The sequence below is a fragment of the Coregonus lavaretus genome (genome assembly GCF_964263955.1).
Source record: "Coregonus lavaretus genome assembly, chromosome: 29".
NCBI classification, from domain to species: domain Eukaryota; kingdom Metazoa; phylum Chordata; class Actinopteri; order Salmoniformes; family Salmonidae; genus Coregonus; species Coregonus lavaretus.
Window position 1 is genome coordinate 32,034,509 of NC_140016.1, and position 19,925 is coordinate 32,054,433.

Here is a 19,925-nt window from a genome sequence, read left to right on the forward strand (position 1 = left end):
TCCTCTCTCTCTTCTCTCTTCTCTCTCTCTTCTCTCTCTCCTCTCTCTCTCTCTCCTCTCTCTCTCTCTCTCTCTCTCTCTCTCTCTCTCTCTCTCTCTCTCTCCTTTCTCCAATTCAATTCAATTCAACTCAATTCAATTTGCTTTATTGGCAGACATAACAATGTACATATTGCCAAAGCGTACTTTGGAGATTAAGTAATACATTTACAATATTAACATAATTAAAATAATAATAATCAATATTGTCAACGGGACAACAGTAACAACAATAATCAAGGGTCAAAATAACCATACATTGAACAATAACAATAACAATGGGATAGAGGTCGTGCAGGTTGTTTGGTCTGTCAGACACTGTCCTCATTTTATGGCAGGCCAGCAATGTAGTGCGCTGCCAACCCACAGCTCTCTGCGTCCTTCCCTAATAGGACGGGTAGCCTATTCTCATCAGAGAGGTCTTTGAAACCTTGATTAACAGGTTTGTGAACACGGACACGCTCTCTCTCTCTCTCTCTCTCTCTCTCTCTCTCTCTCTCTCTCTCTCTCTCTCTCTCTCTCTCTCTCTCTCTCTCTCTCTCTCTCTCTCTCTCTCTCTCTCTCTCTCTCTCTCTCTCTCTCTCTCTCTCTCTCTCTCTCTCTCTCTCTCTCTCTCTCTCTCTCTCTCTCTCTCTCTCTCTCTCTCTCTCTCTCTCTCTCTCTCTCTCTCTCTCTCCAGTCATAACCTTGGGAGCCACAGCCACTACTGTCTTTGGGGACATTTCTAAAATAAGTTTTATTTCACTAGCTTTGCTCCCTCGGGGGAACAGTGTCACATAATTCCACCCAACAGAGTTTTGACTCTAAAATTGATTATTTCTGCTCGGACTGGCTGGATATTGTAGCTTGTTTCACAGAGGGAGAGAGAGTAGGATGAGGAATTTCCAACATGCGTGGCTTCTTTCGATTCAAAACACAAGCGGAAATTGTTCTTCTTCTTTTTCAGACAGTCTTTTTCCGCTTTTCCAATCCATGGCTGCTTCGGAACCCAAACAAACAAGAATTCAGATTACACTGTATTGTAGATACATTGTCTCCTTCCTTGTTACAAATTCACTACTCCGACATAAGCTGATAATGTGATGAAGAGATATATTTTCTGTTTATGCATAATGTCACAGTGTATCCTAAAGCATGATCCTTTTATATCTTTCATTATATTCATTTAAACAGAGAACTAGCTGAAAGAGAATAGAGGGAACAGGAGAAAGAACAAGAAAGCCTGAGGGCAAAGACACTGACATACTTTCCCCTCCCCTGCTCTCTCGCTCTCTTGATTTTGTCAAACACTAAATCCACGCCGTTCCTCCACTTTTAGTACTTTTATGGTTCTCTAGTAACCTTTCACAGCTTTCCTGTAACTTTCAAACCAGACTGTCCAGGTTTTACTTTGCTTGCTTGGAATAATTCCCTCACTAAACCGGCAAACAAGTGAAATAACCTGTACTTTGCTAAACAAATGGTTTGCTTTGTACTATGTGTTTACTTCACAATTAGACAAGGAAAAGCAGATCAGTAATGGCTAAAATTGGGTAGCATACATTGTGTAACACTTTATATCTACCTATAGGTCTTTGTCAGGTACCTACACATACCTACACATTATAATAGACCATAGCTATGACTCTCGAGTGGCGCAGTGGTCTAAGGCACTGCATCGCAGTGCTAGCTGTGCCACTAGAGATCCTGGTTCGAGTCCAGGCTCTGTCGCAGCCGGCCGCGACCGGGAGACCCATGGGCAGCGCACAATTGGTCCAAGGTAGGGGAGGGTTTGGCCGGCATGGATGTGGGTTCGTTTCCCACGGGGGGCCAGTATGAAAAAAAAACATGTATGCATTCACTAACTGTGAGTTGCTCTAAATAAGAGTGTCTGCTAAATGACTTAAATGTAATAACTAGCCTACAAAGGCTAGTTTGGTAAAAACTTGAGTCTACAAATGAAATACTTACTTGATGAATCTTTTTTCCCTGTTTTAAATTGGACAGACACTCACCCTTCACTGCTTTAGTCCCATATTTCAATTATTGATAATTTCCCCCCTCTTTTTTCTATTTTTCTCAGCTATCGGACGAACACTCGTCCCGCGTTACTTCAGCACGGTGTTTGAGGGCGGCGTCACTGACCTGTACTACATCCTCAAACACTCCAAGGAGTCCTTCCACAACTCCTGCATCACTGTGGACTGTGATCAGTGCACCATGGTCACCCAGCATGGTAAACCAATGTTTACAAAGGTAAGATCTGTAATCATAACCCCTGCAATAAATACAAGGCTGTCATTGTGAGTCACCAAGTTCTTATGCGATTTTATTTAATTCGCAATCAAATTGGAATGATTTATTTGAAGTTCGTATCCATGACATAAGTGTCATAGTTTTTTTACATTTATGAAATTATTTTCCACAAAGCTGAAGAGAGTAAATGTATGGTGGGTGTGGCTCCTAAAAGGAGTATCTAGCAACACTTCAGATGGTCAACTGTGTTGGAATCTGGTTCTGCAGACTGTCTTTTGAATTTAAAGTGAGGCGAGGATAGCTACAGGGATTCCTTGTGCCATGAATGAACACTGCAGTGAAGTACACACACAATTTAACTCCATAAAATTACCCACAATGCAGTGTTATCATAAAACCTAGCCTCAATGTTAGGTTATACCATAGCTTGCATAAACTGCAACAGATGAAGAACATTAACAGTACACACAAACACGGTAAATAACATTTTTTAGTGATATTTTCTCAACTGGCCCATTTAAGCTTTAGCAAAATCAGGAAGGGGGAAAAAATAATTCATTAAAAGAAATTCCACTAACAGAGCACGTTCCGGGAGCTCCTATCCAGGCTTCTGGCTCTGGAGTGCTGAATCTCAATGAGCTCTGCCTCACTCCCCTCTTCTCTCACCTCCACCCTTCCACCCTCCTTCCTCCAGCCCCCCATTTCTCATCCCTGGAGAAATCATTCTTGGCTCCTTCCCTATCCCAGAGGGACAAGCCCCCGCGATTCCGCTGGGAGTAATCTGGATTTGTAAACCTGGCATGTGTGCGTGTTCATGTGTGTGTATGTGTTCGTGTGTGGAAGTGTGTGCGTGTGCGTGTGAGGCGAGGGTGTCAGTTTTTGGACGATGGTACCCCCCGCTGCATCCCTATGGTATCCCAGAACCTCGATTCAACACACAGCGGGCCCCACTATGCATAGGCTCTGTGGATGAAGCAGAGGGGCAAGGCCCTTGTTACTGTAGCCCAGTTGCTAGGACTTCCTGTGGGGGATGGAAAAACCAGACGGGAGCTCTGTGGATGTAGCATCGGGACCAAAGCCATTGTTACTGTAGCACAGTGGGCCAGCCCTACCTATAGGGACAGTCAATTATTCTATCTCTCTCTGTTTAATTCTCATTTATTGAGTAAACTGTTTAAGCAAAAGCCAATTTGAATTGAATTGATAAGGTTGATGAATTGGAACGTAATAACAGTGTAATAACGGTATATTACAGCCTAATATAATGAATAGGGTAACACTTGACTACAGAATGTATTTCCTGTGTTATTAACGGTAGAGTAATGTAACTTGGGGATTTTTTTTTCTCAATAAAAACAGAAACTTTAGAAAGGGGTGTGTTTTGCCCCACTGTCAGGGCTAATATAGGTACCATTGACTTGCATTGATTGCCCAGGCGGTTTTGCCCCAAACATACTCACTTTAAATTTAACTACTTTATAAAAAACTTTTTTCTCTCTAACCAACTGGATTATTTATCTTAAGCTCCCCTACTGGTGTATATATATATACACAAAACGTTTATAGATATAAGATATATATATCACTTTTTCTAAATGACAAAATATTAGATCAGTGTACCTCAAAATTGTTTTTAATTTGAGTAAATCTTTATTTAACTAGGCAAGTCAGTTAAGAACAAATTCTTATTTACAATGACGGCCTACCCCGGACGAACGACGCTGGGCCAATTGTGCACTGCCCTATGGGACAGCCAGATTGTGATACAGCCTGGAATTGAACCACGGTCTGTAGTGACGCCTCTAGTGCTGAGATGCAGTGACTTAGACCGCTGCACCACTTGGGAGTTTTGTTGGAATGACTTAAAAAGTTGAGATGAGACGGATTACATTTTAAGTTGAGCAAGACTAGTGGCATCCAGGGAAAGTGTTGAAAAATGTTTTGGTGACATAAAGTAGTTTCTGTGAGAGTGGGGGCGTTTAACCCTGGGGGCGTTTAACCCTGGGGGCGTTTAACCCCAAGCCACCCTATAACAGCCTAATACATAATTAATGTATATGATGTTTTATAATGTAACTATATGTTACAAATGTATTATTAATGCTCTATTACACCCTTATTCATAATGAATAATGTGTATATTTAAATAATATTTATATATAAACCTAGGCCTACAGAAGCATCTTATACAGTAGAGAATGGTGTCTCTTGAGCAAGCTTGTGATGCTGTTATACTCTCTCCTCCCAGAATATGTGGCTGCGATCCCTTAGCCAATCGAATGTGAAGAAGATTTATTGCAGGCTTCTTAAATCAATTGGGACTCTCCAAGGGGCCTTACCTTTTTATGACCACTGTTTTTATTCACTAGGATTTTCATTAGTTGCCCATACTTTGAAGTGTAGTATTGTAAGAGTAAAGGTTTTATTGGTAACGATTTTAAATAACAAGCCATTTTAGCCAACCAATAAAGAACCTTCACTATGGTGTAGTTGCCAAGTAAAATGTTGGCTTGAATTTTGGCTGTACAGTTTATATACATATATGATATAATATTATTTCTTTTTTCTGGACAATATTTCTGTACATTTAGGGGACCCCTTTTGGCTCAAGGGCATCCCCAAAGGCAAACAATCCTAATAGTCTGTTTAACTCCCCTGATAACACTTAATGGTGTTTCCCAATAGAATGTTTCACAATGTGCAAAAAATATATTTTAGCATGTGTAGGTCTTTGTGTTACTACCAATGGAAGCGTTACAGAATTTCACTTACATCTGTAGCCAGTATCGTTAAACTCATACTTTTGCACTGTGGCCAGAGGTCACTAGTCTGAGAAACAGTTGGAATCATGATCAAACTAGAATGAAAGCCCTTTCCATTGTCAATTAAACAGTTAGGATTATTTTTCAAATATTGCTTCTGTCTAATCTGCAAACAACAATCTAAAAACAACCACATTGTTGGACATCCAACGACTAACTTCATAACTATCAGAAAGTAGTTCCGACATTTCATCGCAATGGCCAGAATAACTCATGACTACAAAATCCAGACAGTGCTTACTGCATAGAGAAACATCCTCACATTTTAGCCAAGTAGCATAGACTAAACCACATCACCAGAATGGGTTAAATCATATATTCAATGGTAGGAGATAGCAGAGGAAAAAATATTCCCTTTTCTCTACTTTTCCATTTTTTTCCAGTGTGGCGAAGTGATACCACGTGACCAGGCCTGTATGCCCGCCAGCCTCTTTCTTGTTGATCCTCTAGAGACCATCTGTGCTGGGGGCATTGATTAGAGTGTGTCTGGTGGGATTACATCTTTTTGGTTGCCATGCCAACTAATCAGCTGATTTCTTTTTTTTTGCTGCCCGCTCTCTCTCTCCGGTTGCCACAGCAACAAAACCGGGAACTGCAAGGGCCCCGACAACACTGAATTCGGCTAAAGGGGCGAATGTGTTTTTTTTTCTGTCTCTCTCTCACTCCTGCACATACATACTCTCCCTCTTTCTCTCGCGCTCTCTCTCTCTTGCACACTCTCCCTCTCTCATTCTCTCTTTTAATTGGCAACTCTCTCTGACCCAAAGTTATTTTGTCTCTGCCGTAAACACAATCCTCTCAACGTCATCTTCAAGAGAGTGTGAGGGATAAAAGGACAGACCTGCTGAATAAGGACAGAGTAAATAATAGTCTGCCCAAGACGTCCACATGCCAGCGAATTAAAAATGTCTGATTGTAAAATAAATACAGTGCATTCGGAAAGTATTCAGACCCCTTCACTTTTTCCAGATTTTGTTACGTTACAGCCTTATTCTAAAATTGATTAAATTGTTTTTTTCCCCTCATCAATCTACACACAATACCCCACAATGACAAAGCGAAAACAGGTTTTTAGATTTTTTTGCAAATGTATTAAAAATAAAAACTTAAATATCACATTTACTAAAGCATTCAGACCCTTTACTCAGTACTTTGTTGGATCACCTTTGGCAGCAATTACAGCCTCGAGTCAATGTAAATAGTCCATGTGGCCATTTGAGTAATTGTTCAGCAGTCTTATGGCTTGGGGGTAGAAGCTGTTAAGGAGCCTTTTGGACCTAGACTTGGCACTCCGGTACCGCTTGCCGTGCGGTAGCAGAGAGAATAGTGAATGACTTGGGTGACTGGAGTCTTTGACCATGTTTTGGGCCTTCCTCTGACACCGCCTAGTATATAGGTCCTGGATGGCAGGAAGCTTGGCCCCAGTGATGCCCCAGGGCCATACACACCTACACTCTGTAGCGCCTTACGGTCGGATGCCAAGCAGTTGCCATACCGGGCGGTGATGCAACCGGTCAGGATGCTCTCAATGGTGCAGCTGTAGAACCTTTTGAGGATCTGGGGACCCATGCCAAATATTTTCAGTCTTCTGAGGGGGAAAAGGTGTTGTCGTGCCCTCTTCACGACTGTCTTGGTGTGTTTGGACCATGATAGTTTGTTGGTGATGTGGACACCAAGGAACTTGAAACTCTCGACCCACTCCACTACAGCCCCGTCGATGTTAATGGGGGCCTGTTCAGCCCTACTTTTCCTGTAGTCCACGATCAGCTCCTTTGTCTTGCTCACGTTGAGGGAGAGGTTGTTGTCCTGGCACCACACTGCCAGGTCTCTGACCTCCTCCTTATAGGCTGTCTCATCGTTGTCGGTGATCAGGCCTACCACTGTTGTGTCGTCAGCAAACTTAATGATGGTGTTGGAGTCGTGCTTGGCCACGCAGCTGTGGGTGAACAGGGAGTACAGGAGGGAACTAAGCACGCACCCGAGGGCCCCAGTGTTGAGGATCAGCGTGGCAGATGTGTTGTTGCCTACCATTACCACCTGGGTGCGGCCCGTCAGGAAGTCCAGGATCCAGTTACAGAGGGAGGTGTTTAGTCCCAGGGTCCTTAGCTTAGTGATGAGCTTTGTGGGCACTATGGTGTTGAACGCTGAGCTGTAGTCAATGAACAACATTCTCATATAGGTGTTCCTTTTGTTCAGGTGGGAAAGGGCAGTGCGGAGTGCGATTTAGATTGCGTCATCTGTGGATCTGTTGGGGCGATATGCGAATTGGAGTGGGTCTAGGGTTTCCAGGATGATGGTGTTGATGTGAGTCATGACCAGCCTTTCTAAACACTTCATGACTACCGATGTGAGTGCTACTGGGCGGTAGTCATTTTGGCAGGATACCTTTGCTTTCTTGGGCACAGGGACTATGGTGGTCTGCTTGAAACATGTTGGTATTACAGACTCGGTCAGGGAGAGGTTGAAAATGTCAGTGAAGACACTTGCCAGTTGGTCCGCGCATGCTCTGAATATACGTCCTGGTAATCCGTCTGGCCCTGCGGCCTTGTGAATGTCGACCTGCTTAAAGGTTTTCCTCACATCGGCTACGGAGATGGGGAGCGTCGCTGCACAGCTATTTTCAGGTCTCTCCAGAGATGTTCGATCGGGTTCAAGTCCGGGTTCTGGCTGGGACACTCAAGGACATTCAGAGACTTGTCCCGAAGCCACTCCTGCGTTGTCTTGGCTGTGTGCTTAGCGTTGTCCTGTTGGAAGGTGAACCTTCGCCCCAGTCTGAGGTCCTGAGCGCTCTGGTGCAGGTTTTCATCAAGGATCTCTTTGTACTTTGCTCTGTTCATATTTCCCTCGATCCTGACTAGTCTCCCAGTCCGCTGAAAAACATCCCCACAGCATGATGCTGCCACCATCACGCTTCAACGTAGGGATGGTATTGGCCAGGTGATGAACGGTGCCTGGTTTCCTCCAGATGTGACGCTGGGTATTCAGGCCAAAGAGTTCAATCTTGGTTTCATCAGACCAGAGAATCTTGTTTTTCATGGTCTGAGAGTCCTTTAGGTGCCTTTAGGCAAACTCCAAGGGTGCTGTCATGTGCCTTTTACTGAGGAGTGGCTTCCGTCTGGCCACTCTACCACAAAGGCCTGATTGGTGGAGTGCTGCAGAGATGGTTGTCTTTCTGAAAGGTTCTCCCATCTCCACAGAGGAACTCTAGAGCTCTGTCAGAGTGACCATCGGGTTCTTGGTCACCTCCCTGACCAAGGCCCTTCTCCCCTGATTTCTCAGTTTGGCTCTAGGAAGAGTCTTGGTGGTTCCAAACTTCTTCCATTTAAGAATGATGGAGGCCACTGCGTTCTTGGGGAAATTCTATGTTGCAGACATTTTTTGGTACCCTTCCCCAGATCTGTGCCTCGACACAATCCTGTCTCGGAACTCTACGGACAATTCCTTCGACCTCATGGCTTGATTTTTGCTCTGACATGCACTGTCAACTGTGGGACCTTATATAGACAGGTGTGTGCCTTTCCAAATCATGTCCAATAATTTGAACTTACCACAGGTGGACTCCAATCAAGTTTTAGAAACATCTCATGGATGATCAATGTAAACAGGATACACCTGAGCTCCATTTCGAGTCTCATAGCAAAGGGTCTGAATACTTATGTAAATAAGGTATTTCTGTTATTTAATTTCAATACATTTGCACACAAAAAAATATATATATATATGTTTTCGCTTTGTCATTATGGGGTATTGTGTGTAGATTAATGAGAATGTTTATTTATTTAATCCATTTTAGAATAAGGCTGTAGCGTAACAAAATGTGGAAAAAGTGAAGGGGTCTGAATACTTTCCGAATGCACTCTACATCAATATGGGGAATGATGTCAAAGGTGACGTAAACTGTAGACTACTGTGTACTAATGGACTTTTATTTTGAAAACCTCTCTTGAATAAAGCTGAGTAGGCCTACATTTGTTACAAAGGTTGTTATGAATGATACTGCAACACTCATAAAGGTGTCATGCCTGGTCTCATGAAGGTGTTATGCATGCCTTATGTATACCCCCTTCAAATAAAGTGTTACCCAATCTTTGTTGTTGGACAGGTATGCACAGAGGGTCGACTGATTCTTGAATTTGCCTTTGATGACCTCATGAGGATCAAGACCTGGCACTTCACCATCCGGCAGAACCGAGAACTCATCCCCCGCAGCATCCTGGCCATGCACGTGAGTAGTATGACATCATCAACATGTGCTGACTGCACTCACAAATGTAACACATAGAGTTGGATAGAGGGCGCTGCCCACGCTGTCACAGAAGCTATATGGCAAGATGCAAAGATGTGCCATCTATCCAAATCTATGCTTTGACATCATCAACATGTGCCACCCACGCACCATGGAGAATGATAGAGAATTATGAGAATAATAGGGAATAATAGAGAATGGTGAGAACCATAGAGAATAATGAGGACTCATCATGGATATACCCTGTTTTTGCATGGACATTGCCATTGAGTGCTTCCACCATTTTAAAGTAGTCAACTGGATGAGGATGCGTTGGGAGCGATCAGCCAATGATCAGAGCATTGTCTTTTTCAGCCTCTTGAGTCCCACACTCACGCTTCTAACCACTTTTAAACATTGTGTGTTTGCTACAGACTTCAGTTTCTTTGCATTGGATTCGTCTATTTCTTCCACCATTAGCTGTGCGATTGACAGGGAGTGAAGTATACCTAATTCACATAGGATTTGCAGTATGTTGGCAGAAAGAATTATTGGGCAATGTTTATATGGTTCCCTTTCAAACAGCCAAATATTTTCCACATTCTTATCGGCATTCGACTTGTATATTGCCATTGCTTGCCGCAACTGAGCAAGAGACATTCAACTATGAATCTGTTGTTGCGGTCGTTGTCATGGTAACCTGAGGGCAAGCTCTAAATCCGACAGAAATGCTGTTTTCAATGTACTGCTTTCATTTCTTCACATTCACAATAGTAGGTCAACAGTAAGTTAGCAGCTCGCCATACTTGTAAATAATTTGTCATGTGTTTTATTTTCCTGTTTGGGTGAGTAAAAATGTGGCTACAGTTAAACTCAAAACGTTGTAGATAGCTAACAAGCTAGCTAATGTTAGCAACAAACCAAGTCATTGTCTAGAGAAAGTTTCTTTTAGTTGCCTGGCTTGCTAGATTGACATAAATTGATGTTTTTTTTGTGCAAAAAATGTAGCAGGTAACGTTGCTATTTGGACCAGGCTACTGACATGCCATGCGGACTGCCATTTTTGTGTTTATACTTTTTCATAATGACAAGGACAAGTTTGATGTCGGACAACAACACATAAAGGAAAGGCAGCAAAAAGTTGTCGGGATGCTAAAGTTGGTGTAAAAATGTATTGGTTTGAAAGGTGTACTAGAGATGTGTTTGTGAGATGGTGAATCTCGAAAACGGTTTGAGCTACAAAGTATTATGAACCCACTATGAAAAGCGGAGACTCTCACGAACACGCACATGTAATGTTTTGCTCTATGACGCTCATAAGCCACACAACAGTCGTTAGAAGGTAAGGGGTTCTTCTACATAGAAGATCATAGGAAATCCCATGACGTAGTGTCTATAATACTGTAGTAAGCTCACATAGTTGCTGTCACAAATTCCAACTCCACACAGTTGTCACTGACTAGTTGGATGTTCATGTCCCACTGAGCAAACAATTACTGTACTTATAGCAATCTTATAAATACATTTTTCTTATTGGTTTTTGTGTGGTGAGCATTATTTGTTAATTGACATTTGTCAATTAACTCATGAATGCAACTGTTTATCTCTAATTGTTTTGTGTTCTTGTAGCCATGGTTGTCCTGAAAAGAAAATGGTAAAACACTTCAATTTGAGGCTAAATATGAGGGCATAGCAAGCAGATGAAGGAAAGTTGTGAATTTCAACTTTTTCACTGTGGGAGGCCTGGGACCAATTGGTTGCATGGTTTGTAAATGGCTTTAAGCTATATCACAGCTATATAGTGGCCACAATAAATGAATGACACACAATATTTGATTCATGACTCCCGCAATGCAGGTGGCAGTAAATCACCAATATTAGTTGTATGCTTTTTTCAAACAAAAGAAGAAGAAAATGGACAACTTTAAAATGGAGATGGCCTCAATGGCGCTGCTTGTGCTCTCACAGACGCTAAAATGGCACAATACAAAAATAAGTCCTCTAACTATATGTCACCCACCCATTTTCCATTCAGGTGTATCCTATCCTCAAATTGTAATGCGAGTCCTACTCCACAGGGTCTGAAGTGCCCCAACTCCACCAAGACACTTAAATGCTATTCATAGCATATGAATTTAAAAGCCATACAAAGCAGTTTAGAAAGTGTCCCAATTTGGAGGGATTTGATAAACCAATTTATTTGCAGACATCAAAGGAAAGCTTGGATCAAAGAGGCCCCTTGCCTGAGCAAAAAAAAACAACAAGGTCAAATGAATAATCTGTTTAATTCCAGTAAGTGTAACGAACATAATAGTCACACGGAGGGAAGGCAAGTGAAGTGAGCAAATTATAGGTTGTCATAATTCCATACGTTAGACATAGTATATTATATTCAGTAGTGCACAGTCATACTCTTGACATACTCTAGTATCTTGAATATGTATGCATCAAATACATTACCCATATGCATGTAACCCATCATAACCTAAACGCATAGCCTACCTCGAAGTGTGTAACAATGACTGATAGAAACAGTCTATTTTCTTCAGCCCTGTGGACCTACAGGTATATTTCAGAAGTAGTTTCCCCGTATAGCCAGCCGCCTTCTTTTTGCCAAATCTTGATATGAAATTCACACACCATTAAATTGGCCCCTGTGGGTATTCCCACTAATTCCAGGAGAGTAGGGTATTGTGGGCCCTGGCCTAATATTTCACAGGCATGTGAGGGATGTGTAAAAGTGAGTTAGCTCTTTTGATCATAGCCTGGACTAATGAAAAGGGTAGAGAGAGCCAGGGCTGGAAGTGAGAAGATTGAATTTAGACAGACACAATTGTGCTTGTGCGTATGCACACAGACATGCACACAACACACACACACATACACACACATGCGCGTACACGCACACATCGCAGGCTTTTTTTAATAACATTTTAAACATTATTTTTTTTGCTCGAGCATTCATTTCTTGTAAAAGCACACATTTTGGAATGGAAATGATGTGGGTATTTCATAGTCTCACAGTTTTGTGGGTATTTAAAGTTAGACTATTCTGACACTGAATGTTATTTTCGAATGGGTATTCAATGTAGTTATTGATAACCATGGTTGAGAAAGCTTTTGACACCTCTTGGAGTCACAGGTTCTCACAATACTAAGCTGTAATGAGGTGGCTAGTTGGCGTTGTTATTTAATATCCATTTTCAAATTATAGTCCTTTATCCACATACTCAGACTCAACTTTATGGTAGTCGTTGGTTCAATAGCGACCTAACCAATGCTAGAGCAGAAGCAAAGCAAAGTTCTGTCTTTCTCTCCTCTTGGACAATACAGAACGACTTGATATTATCCTTCCTGACTTTCTCTACACAAAGATACGACTGGAGATGATACTATGCATTTTTCATAAGCTTCTGAATGGAAGCATGCGCCAGGCCAAGCGGTCTCTTGCTTTGTCAATACACTGCATTTTCAGACTGAAGACTTCTATTATATGAAAGAGTGCTAACTGTATGTTGCCTCTCTCAATTTCATTACCCCCTACCCCCGCTCCCCGCTCCCCCTTCCCCAACCCTTAGGCACAAGACCCCCAGGTTTTGGAGCAGCTCTCCAAAAACATCACCCGCATGGGGCTCACCAACTTCACCCTCAACTACCTCAGGGTAAGATCTCTCTCTCTCTCTCGTTCACTCACTCACACACTTTAATTCAATCACCCTTTTTCTCTCTCTCCTCTGTCTGTGTCTGTGTGGGTCTATCTGTCTTTCTGTTGCTTTCTCTCTCTTCCTTTCACACTCACATAAAGACACACAAAGAAAGACAGGCACTCACACGCCGCCACTACTCAATCTATCAATCACCTTGATATACCATCCACCATTTTAATTAGGTATGGCTACCTGAAGATTCTTTATCAGGATATTTTAAGAATTTCAAGAACAAATATACAAAATTACATTCACAGACTGACAGCTATCACAATGTGTTATTTTAATGAAAACAATACTTAAATACATCAGTGAATATCCCCCTATATGTATATCCTTGCTTACTTTTTAGGTCCATTCCTCACTGTATTTATAACATATATTTAGTAAAAGTCTCAGCAGCCTGCACCAGAATACATTAGACATTATTTCAGCTGTCTTTTGTTTGTGCTTTTCATTCCAAGACTGAGTGACAGCTCCGATTTCCAAATGGGAGAACAAGAGAGGAAGAGCGAGGGAGAAACGAGAGAGGGGGCGAATTAATTGGATCGAGAAAATTAGCATAACATTAATGAACGCTCCCTGTTGAGACTCATAATTGTGAAATGCCGCGCGGAGAGACGGCGAAGAGCCTAGCCACTGTTTATTTAGAAGACTGTGGAGAGAGAGAGGGAAGAAAGAGAGAGAGCGACAGAGAAAGAGGGCTTGGGGGTTGATTTTTTAACAACCATTCTTACCATTTTGTTGGACTTCTTTTTTGTTCTTGTTGTTGTTGATGTTGTCATAGCAGCTTACCATGAAAATGATTATAGAATGCATATGGATTAATCATATGGAATATATTGAGTGCAGTTTTGGAGATGTTTGTGTCATAACACACCTATATTATCATTTATTTTATTTTTTATATTTTCACCTTTCTATTTTGAATTTGAGCCTTGCTTTTCAGTTATTGACAGCATATCATCCATTACCTATAGGAGATTTCTCCATTGGCCGTTAGTGTAGAACTACTAGGCTATTCCTTTGAGGGTTGGTTAGTTTTTTTAAATGACACCCTTCCCCACAACCTGCCTCATTTATCCCAAATAAAAACACCCCCTGTCATTTTTCACCAACAAATCCTAGTCTAATTGGCCGACTTTTGGAGGTCGGCGTGGGGTTAATTTCATACTGTACTTTGAGGAAACATCATCATTCTTACTGCCGTCACAGTGAGCCATAGCGATTTCTCTCTCGCTATCTTAGTGACGGTGTTCAGAAAAAACACGCCCTTTCCTCACATAAATGGAGTCTTTATTGTCTTTTGAAAGGCACTCGTCCGTTTCCCATCGTTTATCAGTTCTTCCCAAAGAGACTGACCGTTTCCTGGCCAAGGGTCAGTGTATTTAAGCCTTTCCGTGTATTAGAGCCATAAAGCAGGCTTCCTACCGTTGAACCTGAAAATAGCACTTGTTTTCAGGCTCAAATCATTTTACATTTTTGTCATTTAGCAGACGCTCTTATCCAGAGCGACTTACATGAGCAATTAGGGTTAAGTGCCTTGCTCAAGGGCACATCGACAGATTTTTCACCTAGTCAGCTCGGGGATTAGAACCAGCAACCTTTCGGTTACTGGCACAACACTCTTAACCACTAAGCTACCTGCCGGCCCAGGGATTGTTCCCTGAGTTAGGGGGGATATAGTTGTGTCAAGAGGACAATATCAGAGAAAGAACATGGGTTTGGTGGGCTACATGCATGTTCACTTTGCCTGCAGACAGTCCAATGCCATTATAAAATAGCTCTGTAGTAATAGAGTGAATGGCATTGGTGGACGCTGTGACTCGTTGCTCTGGTATTTCAAAAAACATCTCAGAGTAGGAGTGCTGGTCTAGGATGAGGTCCGTCCCCCCTACATATAATCGTATTCCTTGTGATCTAAAAGCCTAAACTGATCCTATATCAGCAGTCCTACTTTGAATACAGGCCCAGGTCTGTTTTGATAGGCCTATGAGTATAAACCTACTGTAAGTGCCCAAACAGAGTTTGGTCATAGTGAATTGGCTGGTTAAGAGAACTGTTGAGGGAGGTAGTTTGCCTCATGTGAAACTCTGTCCTATTCAAACTGCCAAGCTGGCCCACATGTGTCCTCTTTGTGATGACTTCATAGGTCACTTGAGGATGCTCCTTGTTGGATTCTCTAATTGTACACGGAGTTTCAGATACAGTATGTATAAGTGATACCCTTTTGAGCGAAGCTCACATAGTGATTAAAGATCCATCTTCACCAACATGGAAAACATGCACTGTATATGCATTTGTCTTTTAATACTACCGAATCTAACATTTGCATGTGTGTGTGTGTGTTCGTGTTCGTGTTCTCCATCACCTGCAGCTGTGTGTCATCCTGGAGCCCATGCAGGAGCTCATGTCTAGGCACAAGACGTACAACCTCAGCCCTAGGGACTGTCTGAAGACATGCCTGTTCCAGAAGTGGCAGAGAATGGTGGCCCCACCAGGTAACGTTTATACTGCCTTAATAACCAAACACACTTGTCTGCAATTGTCAATGGATGCGTCCCAAATGGCACCATATTCTCTATATAGTGCACTACTGTTCACCAGAGACCTATGGGACGCAGCCAATGTTGTTATAGTGACTTATAAGTAATAGGAGAGCTGAGGTGACATAGTGACAATGGTTAGATTGTCTAATTTCTAATGAGACCATGTTGAAAGAACAGAGAAGGGAAATATCTATTATATTGCGTATGCTTAAAATGTATTCTCCCTGTCAGGAATCGGGAAATTTATCAGGAATGGCTCTGGAATTTTAATTTGAATAGACCGTAACTGGACATTTCAGGGTTTTATGATTGATGTTCGAAGGGTGGTTCTTGAAAAATAGTTGGCTTAAATTGGCTGGAGTAGAAATGAGCAGGTGTTTTGGACATATTCGAGGGCTGCAAATTACTGCAATGTTCGCCAGCGCATGACAAGACGTCTTTCAAAAGCAACACCAGTAGAAACCCTTTGACTCAGATCTGTGTAATGTGCAAGGCTTCTGAACTTTAATTAAGGGTGGCTGGTGTAATCAAACTACAAGATCCAACTCCCTCACGGATGGATCCCCAGAGGTTTGAATTCTCACTTAGGATTTTTTTTTAGTTTTCACTGTCAATGAATGTAGAATCTTCTTGAACAGACCCTTTGAAAAAGGATAGGTTGAACTGTCAATGTCTAATTGTGCGCAAGGGGATAAATCTTTGTTCAATTGCACATTGTATAGTGTCAGGGTTAAGTGAAAAAAATGTTAAGATGCCAAACGTATCAGCTGTATAGGAGCTGAGACAGCTTTGGGATCCAGAATCCTCTGTGTATGTGTTTACAGATTGCCTTGACTCAATACTGGTTTCCAGACTAGTGGACTTTATGCTTAACATTGTATTGGGTGTATAGCCAGGTTATTAGAATGGTATCTTTAGTCATTTGAAACAGATCTAGGTTCAGTTTTGCTGGTCATAAATCTTTCGTGTGCCACTACAGCTTGTCCGTCCAGCTGTGTTTTTAAACAAAACCAAACGGAACTAAGCCGGTCTACTGTAATTGTGGTTCCCTCATTAGTCGAGTTTTTCATCTTTCCTCCAATTCTTCTCGGACCAGGAAAATAGTTCTGGTTTAGCGAGGAAGGAAGCACGGCCGCATTTATGCGCTGATAAGTATTCTTTGTGGAAATGGATGTGAGTTTTAGTGAATTTTTTGTTCAACATAAACGTAAACAGTCGTGATGCCAGAAAAGGTTGTTTCTGACAATGGACATCATGTTCCTGTACCCAGGTTTGTCAAAGTAGTGGATGGGAATTGGTAATAGACGTCACAATTTTGATAGTTTCTCGTGACAACCATAAACATTAAAATGTAGTAGTAATAGAGAAGTTGATTTGGTTCTAGTTGCAGACATTACAGTTTAGATTTTTTTTAAACGTGTGTATGCTCCTCAGTCATGTTATCTTTTCAGATAAATTATACACTGAGTGTACAAAACATTAAGAACACCTTCCTAATATAGAGTTGCACCCCCCCTTTTGCCCTCAGAACAGCCTCAATTTGTTGAGGCATGGACTCTACAAGGTGTCGAAAGCGTTCCACAGGGATGCTGGCCAATGTTGACTCCAATGCTTCCCACAGTTGTGTAAAGTTGGCTCGATGTCCTTTGGGTGGTGGATCATTCTTGATACACACGGGAAACTGTTGAGTGTGAAAAACCCAGCGGCGTTGCAGTTCTTGACGGAAACCGGTGCGCCTGGCACCTACTACCATACCCTGTTCAAAGGCACTTTATTCTTGCCCATTCACCCTCTGGCAAACATACACTATCCATGTCTCAATTGTGTCAAGGCTCACCAACCCTTCATCTACACTGATTGAAGTGGATTTAACACATTTCCTGGATTCACCTGGTCAGTCTATGTCATGGAAAGAGCAGGTGTTCTTAATGTTTTGTACACTTAGTGTATGTTTGAATACTAAAGCATCTCCCTTGGTGTGATTAGTATAAGAACCTCTAAAAATGTATTTCATTTTCAGACATCTTTTTGAAGATCACAGATGATATATATATTTTTTTTACTGAGATTCAGAGCAATAACATTCTCTTACAAACACTTGGTGAAAATGGCTAAATAAATGTATTCATAAATTATGTATTTCAGAAACAATGTTTTGGAGATATAAGTATTGCTAAGATCTCTACTTAACCTATTTCATTACTTTACACAAGATTAATGATCAAGGATATACACATGCTTTTTTAATTGCATCTTTTATTAATTTATTCATTAAATGTCTAGCTCATAAAAAACATGTATTTTCATAATTGCAAGTCTTCTACAGTAATAATGTTTAGGCAATATCTTTCTTGCAGGGAATGTACAATTTTTTCTCCTTCATTCTCTCTGTTTTCATTTCTGGTCTGTCTCTCTTTCTCCCTCTGTCTGGCATTTAATTACATAAAATAATTAATCACTTCAATAAAACAAAACTAATTTTGGCTCCGGTTTTAGCTGGACACCCACAGAACTTCAAAACGGAAATATTCCCCACAAATCACAAAAAAGGTACCTTTTCTGTCTTCGTATAGTTTTCAATAGAGATAGAAGTAGTCTAGGGGAGCTGCATTTTATTCTCTCTGAACGGAATGCCAAGAAATGCATTGTCGTGTACTTTGTATTTTCGTCATGAATGCTCAACACATGTCACATTTTTCATTCTAAGTCACTATGAAATTCAAAAATGTACCCCAAATGTTTGCTAAAACACCACACTGTGCATCACCACTTCATATAATGATGCACACAAACAAACAATCTGACTCACAAATGCAATTCACAGCAAAGCAAAGCAATAAATGGCTACAGAAGCCTGTACAACTAAAGATACACTGTAGATACAGTAGGACAAAAGGTGATGTTATCGATCGTTTTAATGTGGAGAGGCTATCGAGAACTGTACAACACCAAGGTCATTAAGGCAGTCACATTAAGTCAAGCAGCAAGGTCTATCGTTGAGCAATTATGCAAATGAAACAGGGGTTCTTTCTTACTAGAGCATGTCATGGGAGATGTTAACGCCTTTTGATTTCACCTCTGATGTTAACAAAGCATGGATCATTTTTGAGTTGTTGCGTATTGTGTGTATTGTGTGTGTCTGTCTGTCTGTCTGTGGATGCTTGCATGGGTGTGTGTGCAAGTCTACATGCACGTGCGTGTATGTGTTACCCCCACCTTGGTATATGCATTATGTTGTCCGCCATGGCTCTTGTTTCCTTTGCTGGTCGCGCCAAAGCTGAGCCAACGAGACAGACGACGACGAAGAGGAGGAAAAGGAAGAACTCTGCCAGCAGTGCCAACAGCAGCGTGGGCAACGCCAACAGTAAGAAGAGAAGCCCTGCCAGCAACTTCAGTCTCTCCAGTCAGGTACCTGTAAGCATCAGCTCTACCGGTTTGGCCCTCTCTTACCCAGCTATACACCCCATACAACCCTTATACACAGCTACTATAGACGCACAGGCAGGAAGGCATGTATTGAAACACATTTCATTTATAGGACTATCAATCTACCATCATATAATATGTTTATTCAAGTATTCACCTAGAATCTAGAATTATCCTCCCCTGTTGCTTCATTTACACCCTCTGCTCTGGGGATTGCTATATCAACCAGCGCTCCATGGCTCTAGTCTATCCCATGTATACCGTATTTGCTTCCTCGACATGTCAATACAACGGGCCACTCGACACAGTTTGAGGTTAAACGCCTACTTAAACCACTGAGTGTTGCACCTCACGCTTCCCATCGCTCCGGGGGATAAAGTGCTATTGCGCTTCAATTGTTTGCACAGGCTATAGTACTCTCTCATTATCACTCACTGGGTTTGCTAGACGTATGTATGGACTGTAAGGAGTCATACTGACTGCTTAGTACTGTAGTCCATCTGGCTGGGGGTGTTTTTAGGAGGAAGGGGGGCAGGGAGACTGGGGAACTGTGAACTCTCTTTGTTTTGGGTTGGGTTGTTCCACACGGTGCCTTGCAGGTCATGCTTTTGAATCCACAATGCGTCTCTCTTTTTTCTCTCTTTCTCTTTCTTTCTCTATGTATATATTTTCTCTCTCTCTCTCTCTCACTCACATAGACACACACCCTCTCCAACTCAAGCTCTCCCCTCTCTCTTGCTCTTTCTGGATCTCCCCCTCTCTCTCGATCTCTCTTCCTCTTTCTCCCTTTCTCACACCTTCTCCAACTCTAGCTCCCTCTCACTCTCTTTCACAACCCCCCTCCTTCTATCTCTTACTCAATCACTCGCGGACACACACATACACACACGCGCACCCACACCCACCCACCCACACACAATTG

The 19,925-nt window shown here is 41.9% G+C and overlaps 1 protein-coding gene across 4 annotated transcripts in view; it reads left to right on the plus strand.

Moving 5' to 3' along the window:
- The window catches only part of LOC311105165 (LIM domain-binding protein 2), a 79,817-nt gene that overhangs the window by 51,516 nt on the left and 8,376 nt on the right, over positions 1–19,925 (plus strand). Inside the window, exons 3-8 of one of the 4 annotated variants that reach the window (XM_084147216.1) lie at positions 2,102–2,274; positions 9,199–9,321; positions 12,900–12,983; positions 15,406–15,529; positions 18,074–18,127; positions 18,855–18,991. In XM_084147216.1, coding sequence (XP_084003342.1) covers positions 2,102–2,274; positions 9,199–9,321; positions 12,900–12,983; positions 15,406–15,529; positions 18,074–18,127; positions 18,855–18,991 — 695 coding nt within the window. The remainder of the gene's footprint in view (positions 1–2,101; positions 2,275–9,198; positions 9,322–12,899; positions 12,984–15,405; positions 15,530–18,073; positions 18,128–18,854; positions 18,992–19,925) is intronic. The other 3 variants (XM_084147217.1, XM_084147218.1, XM_084147219.1) reach the window with 3 other exon arrangements.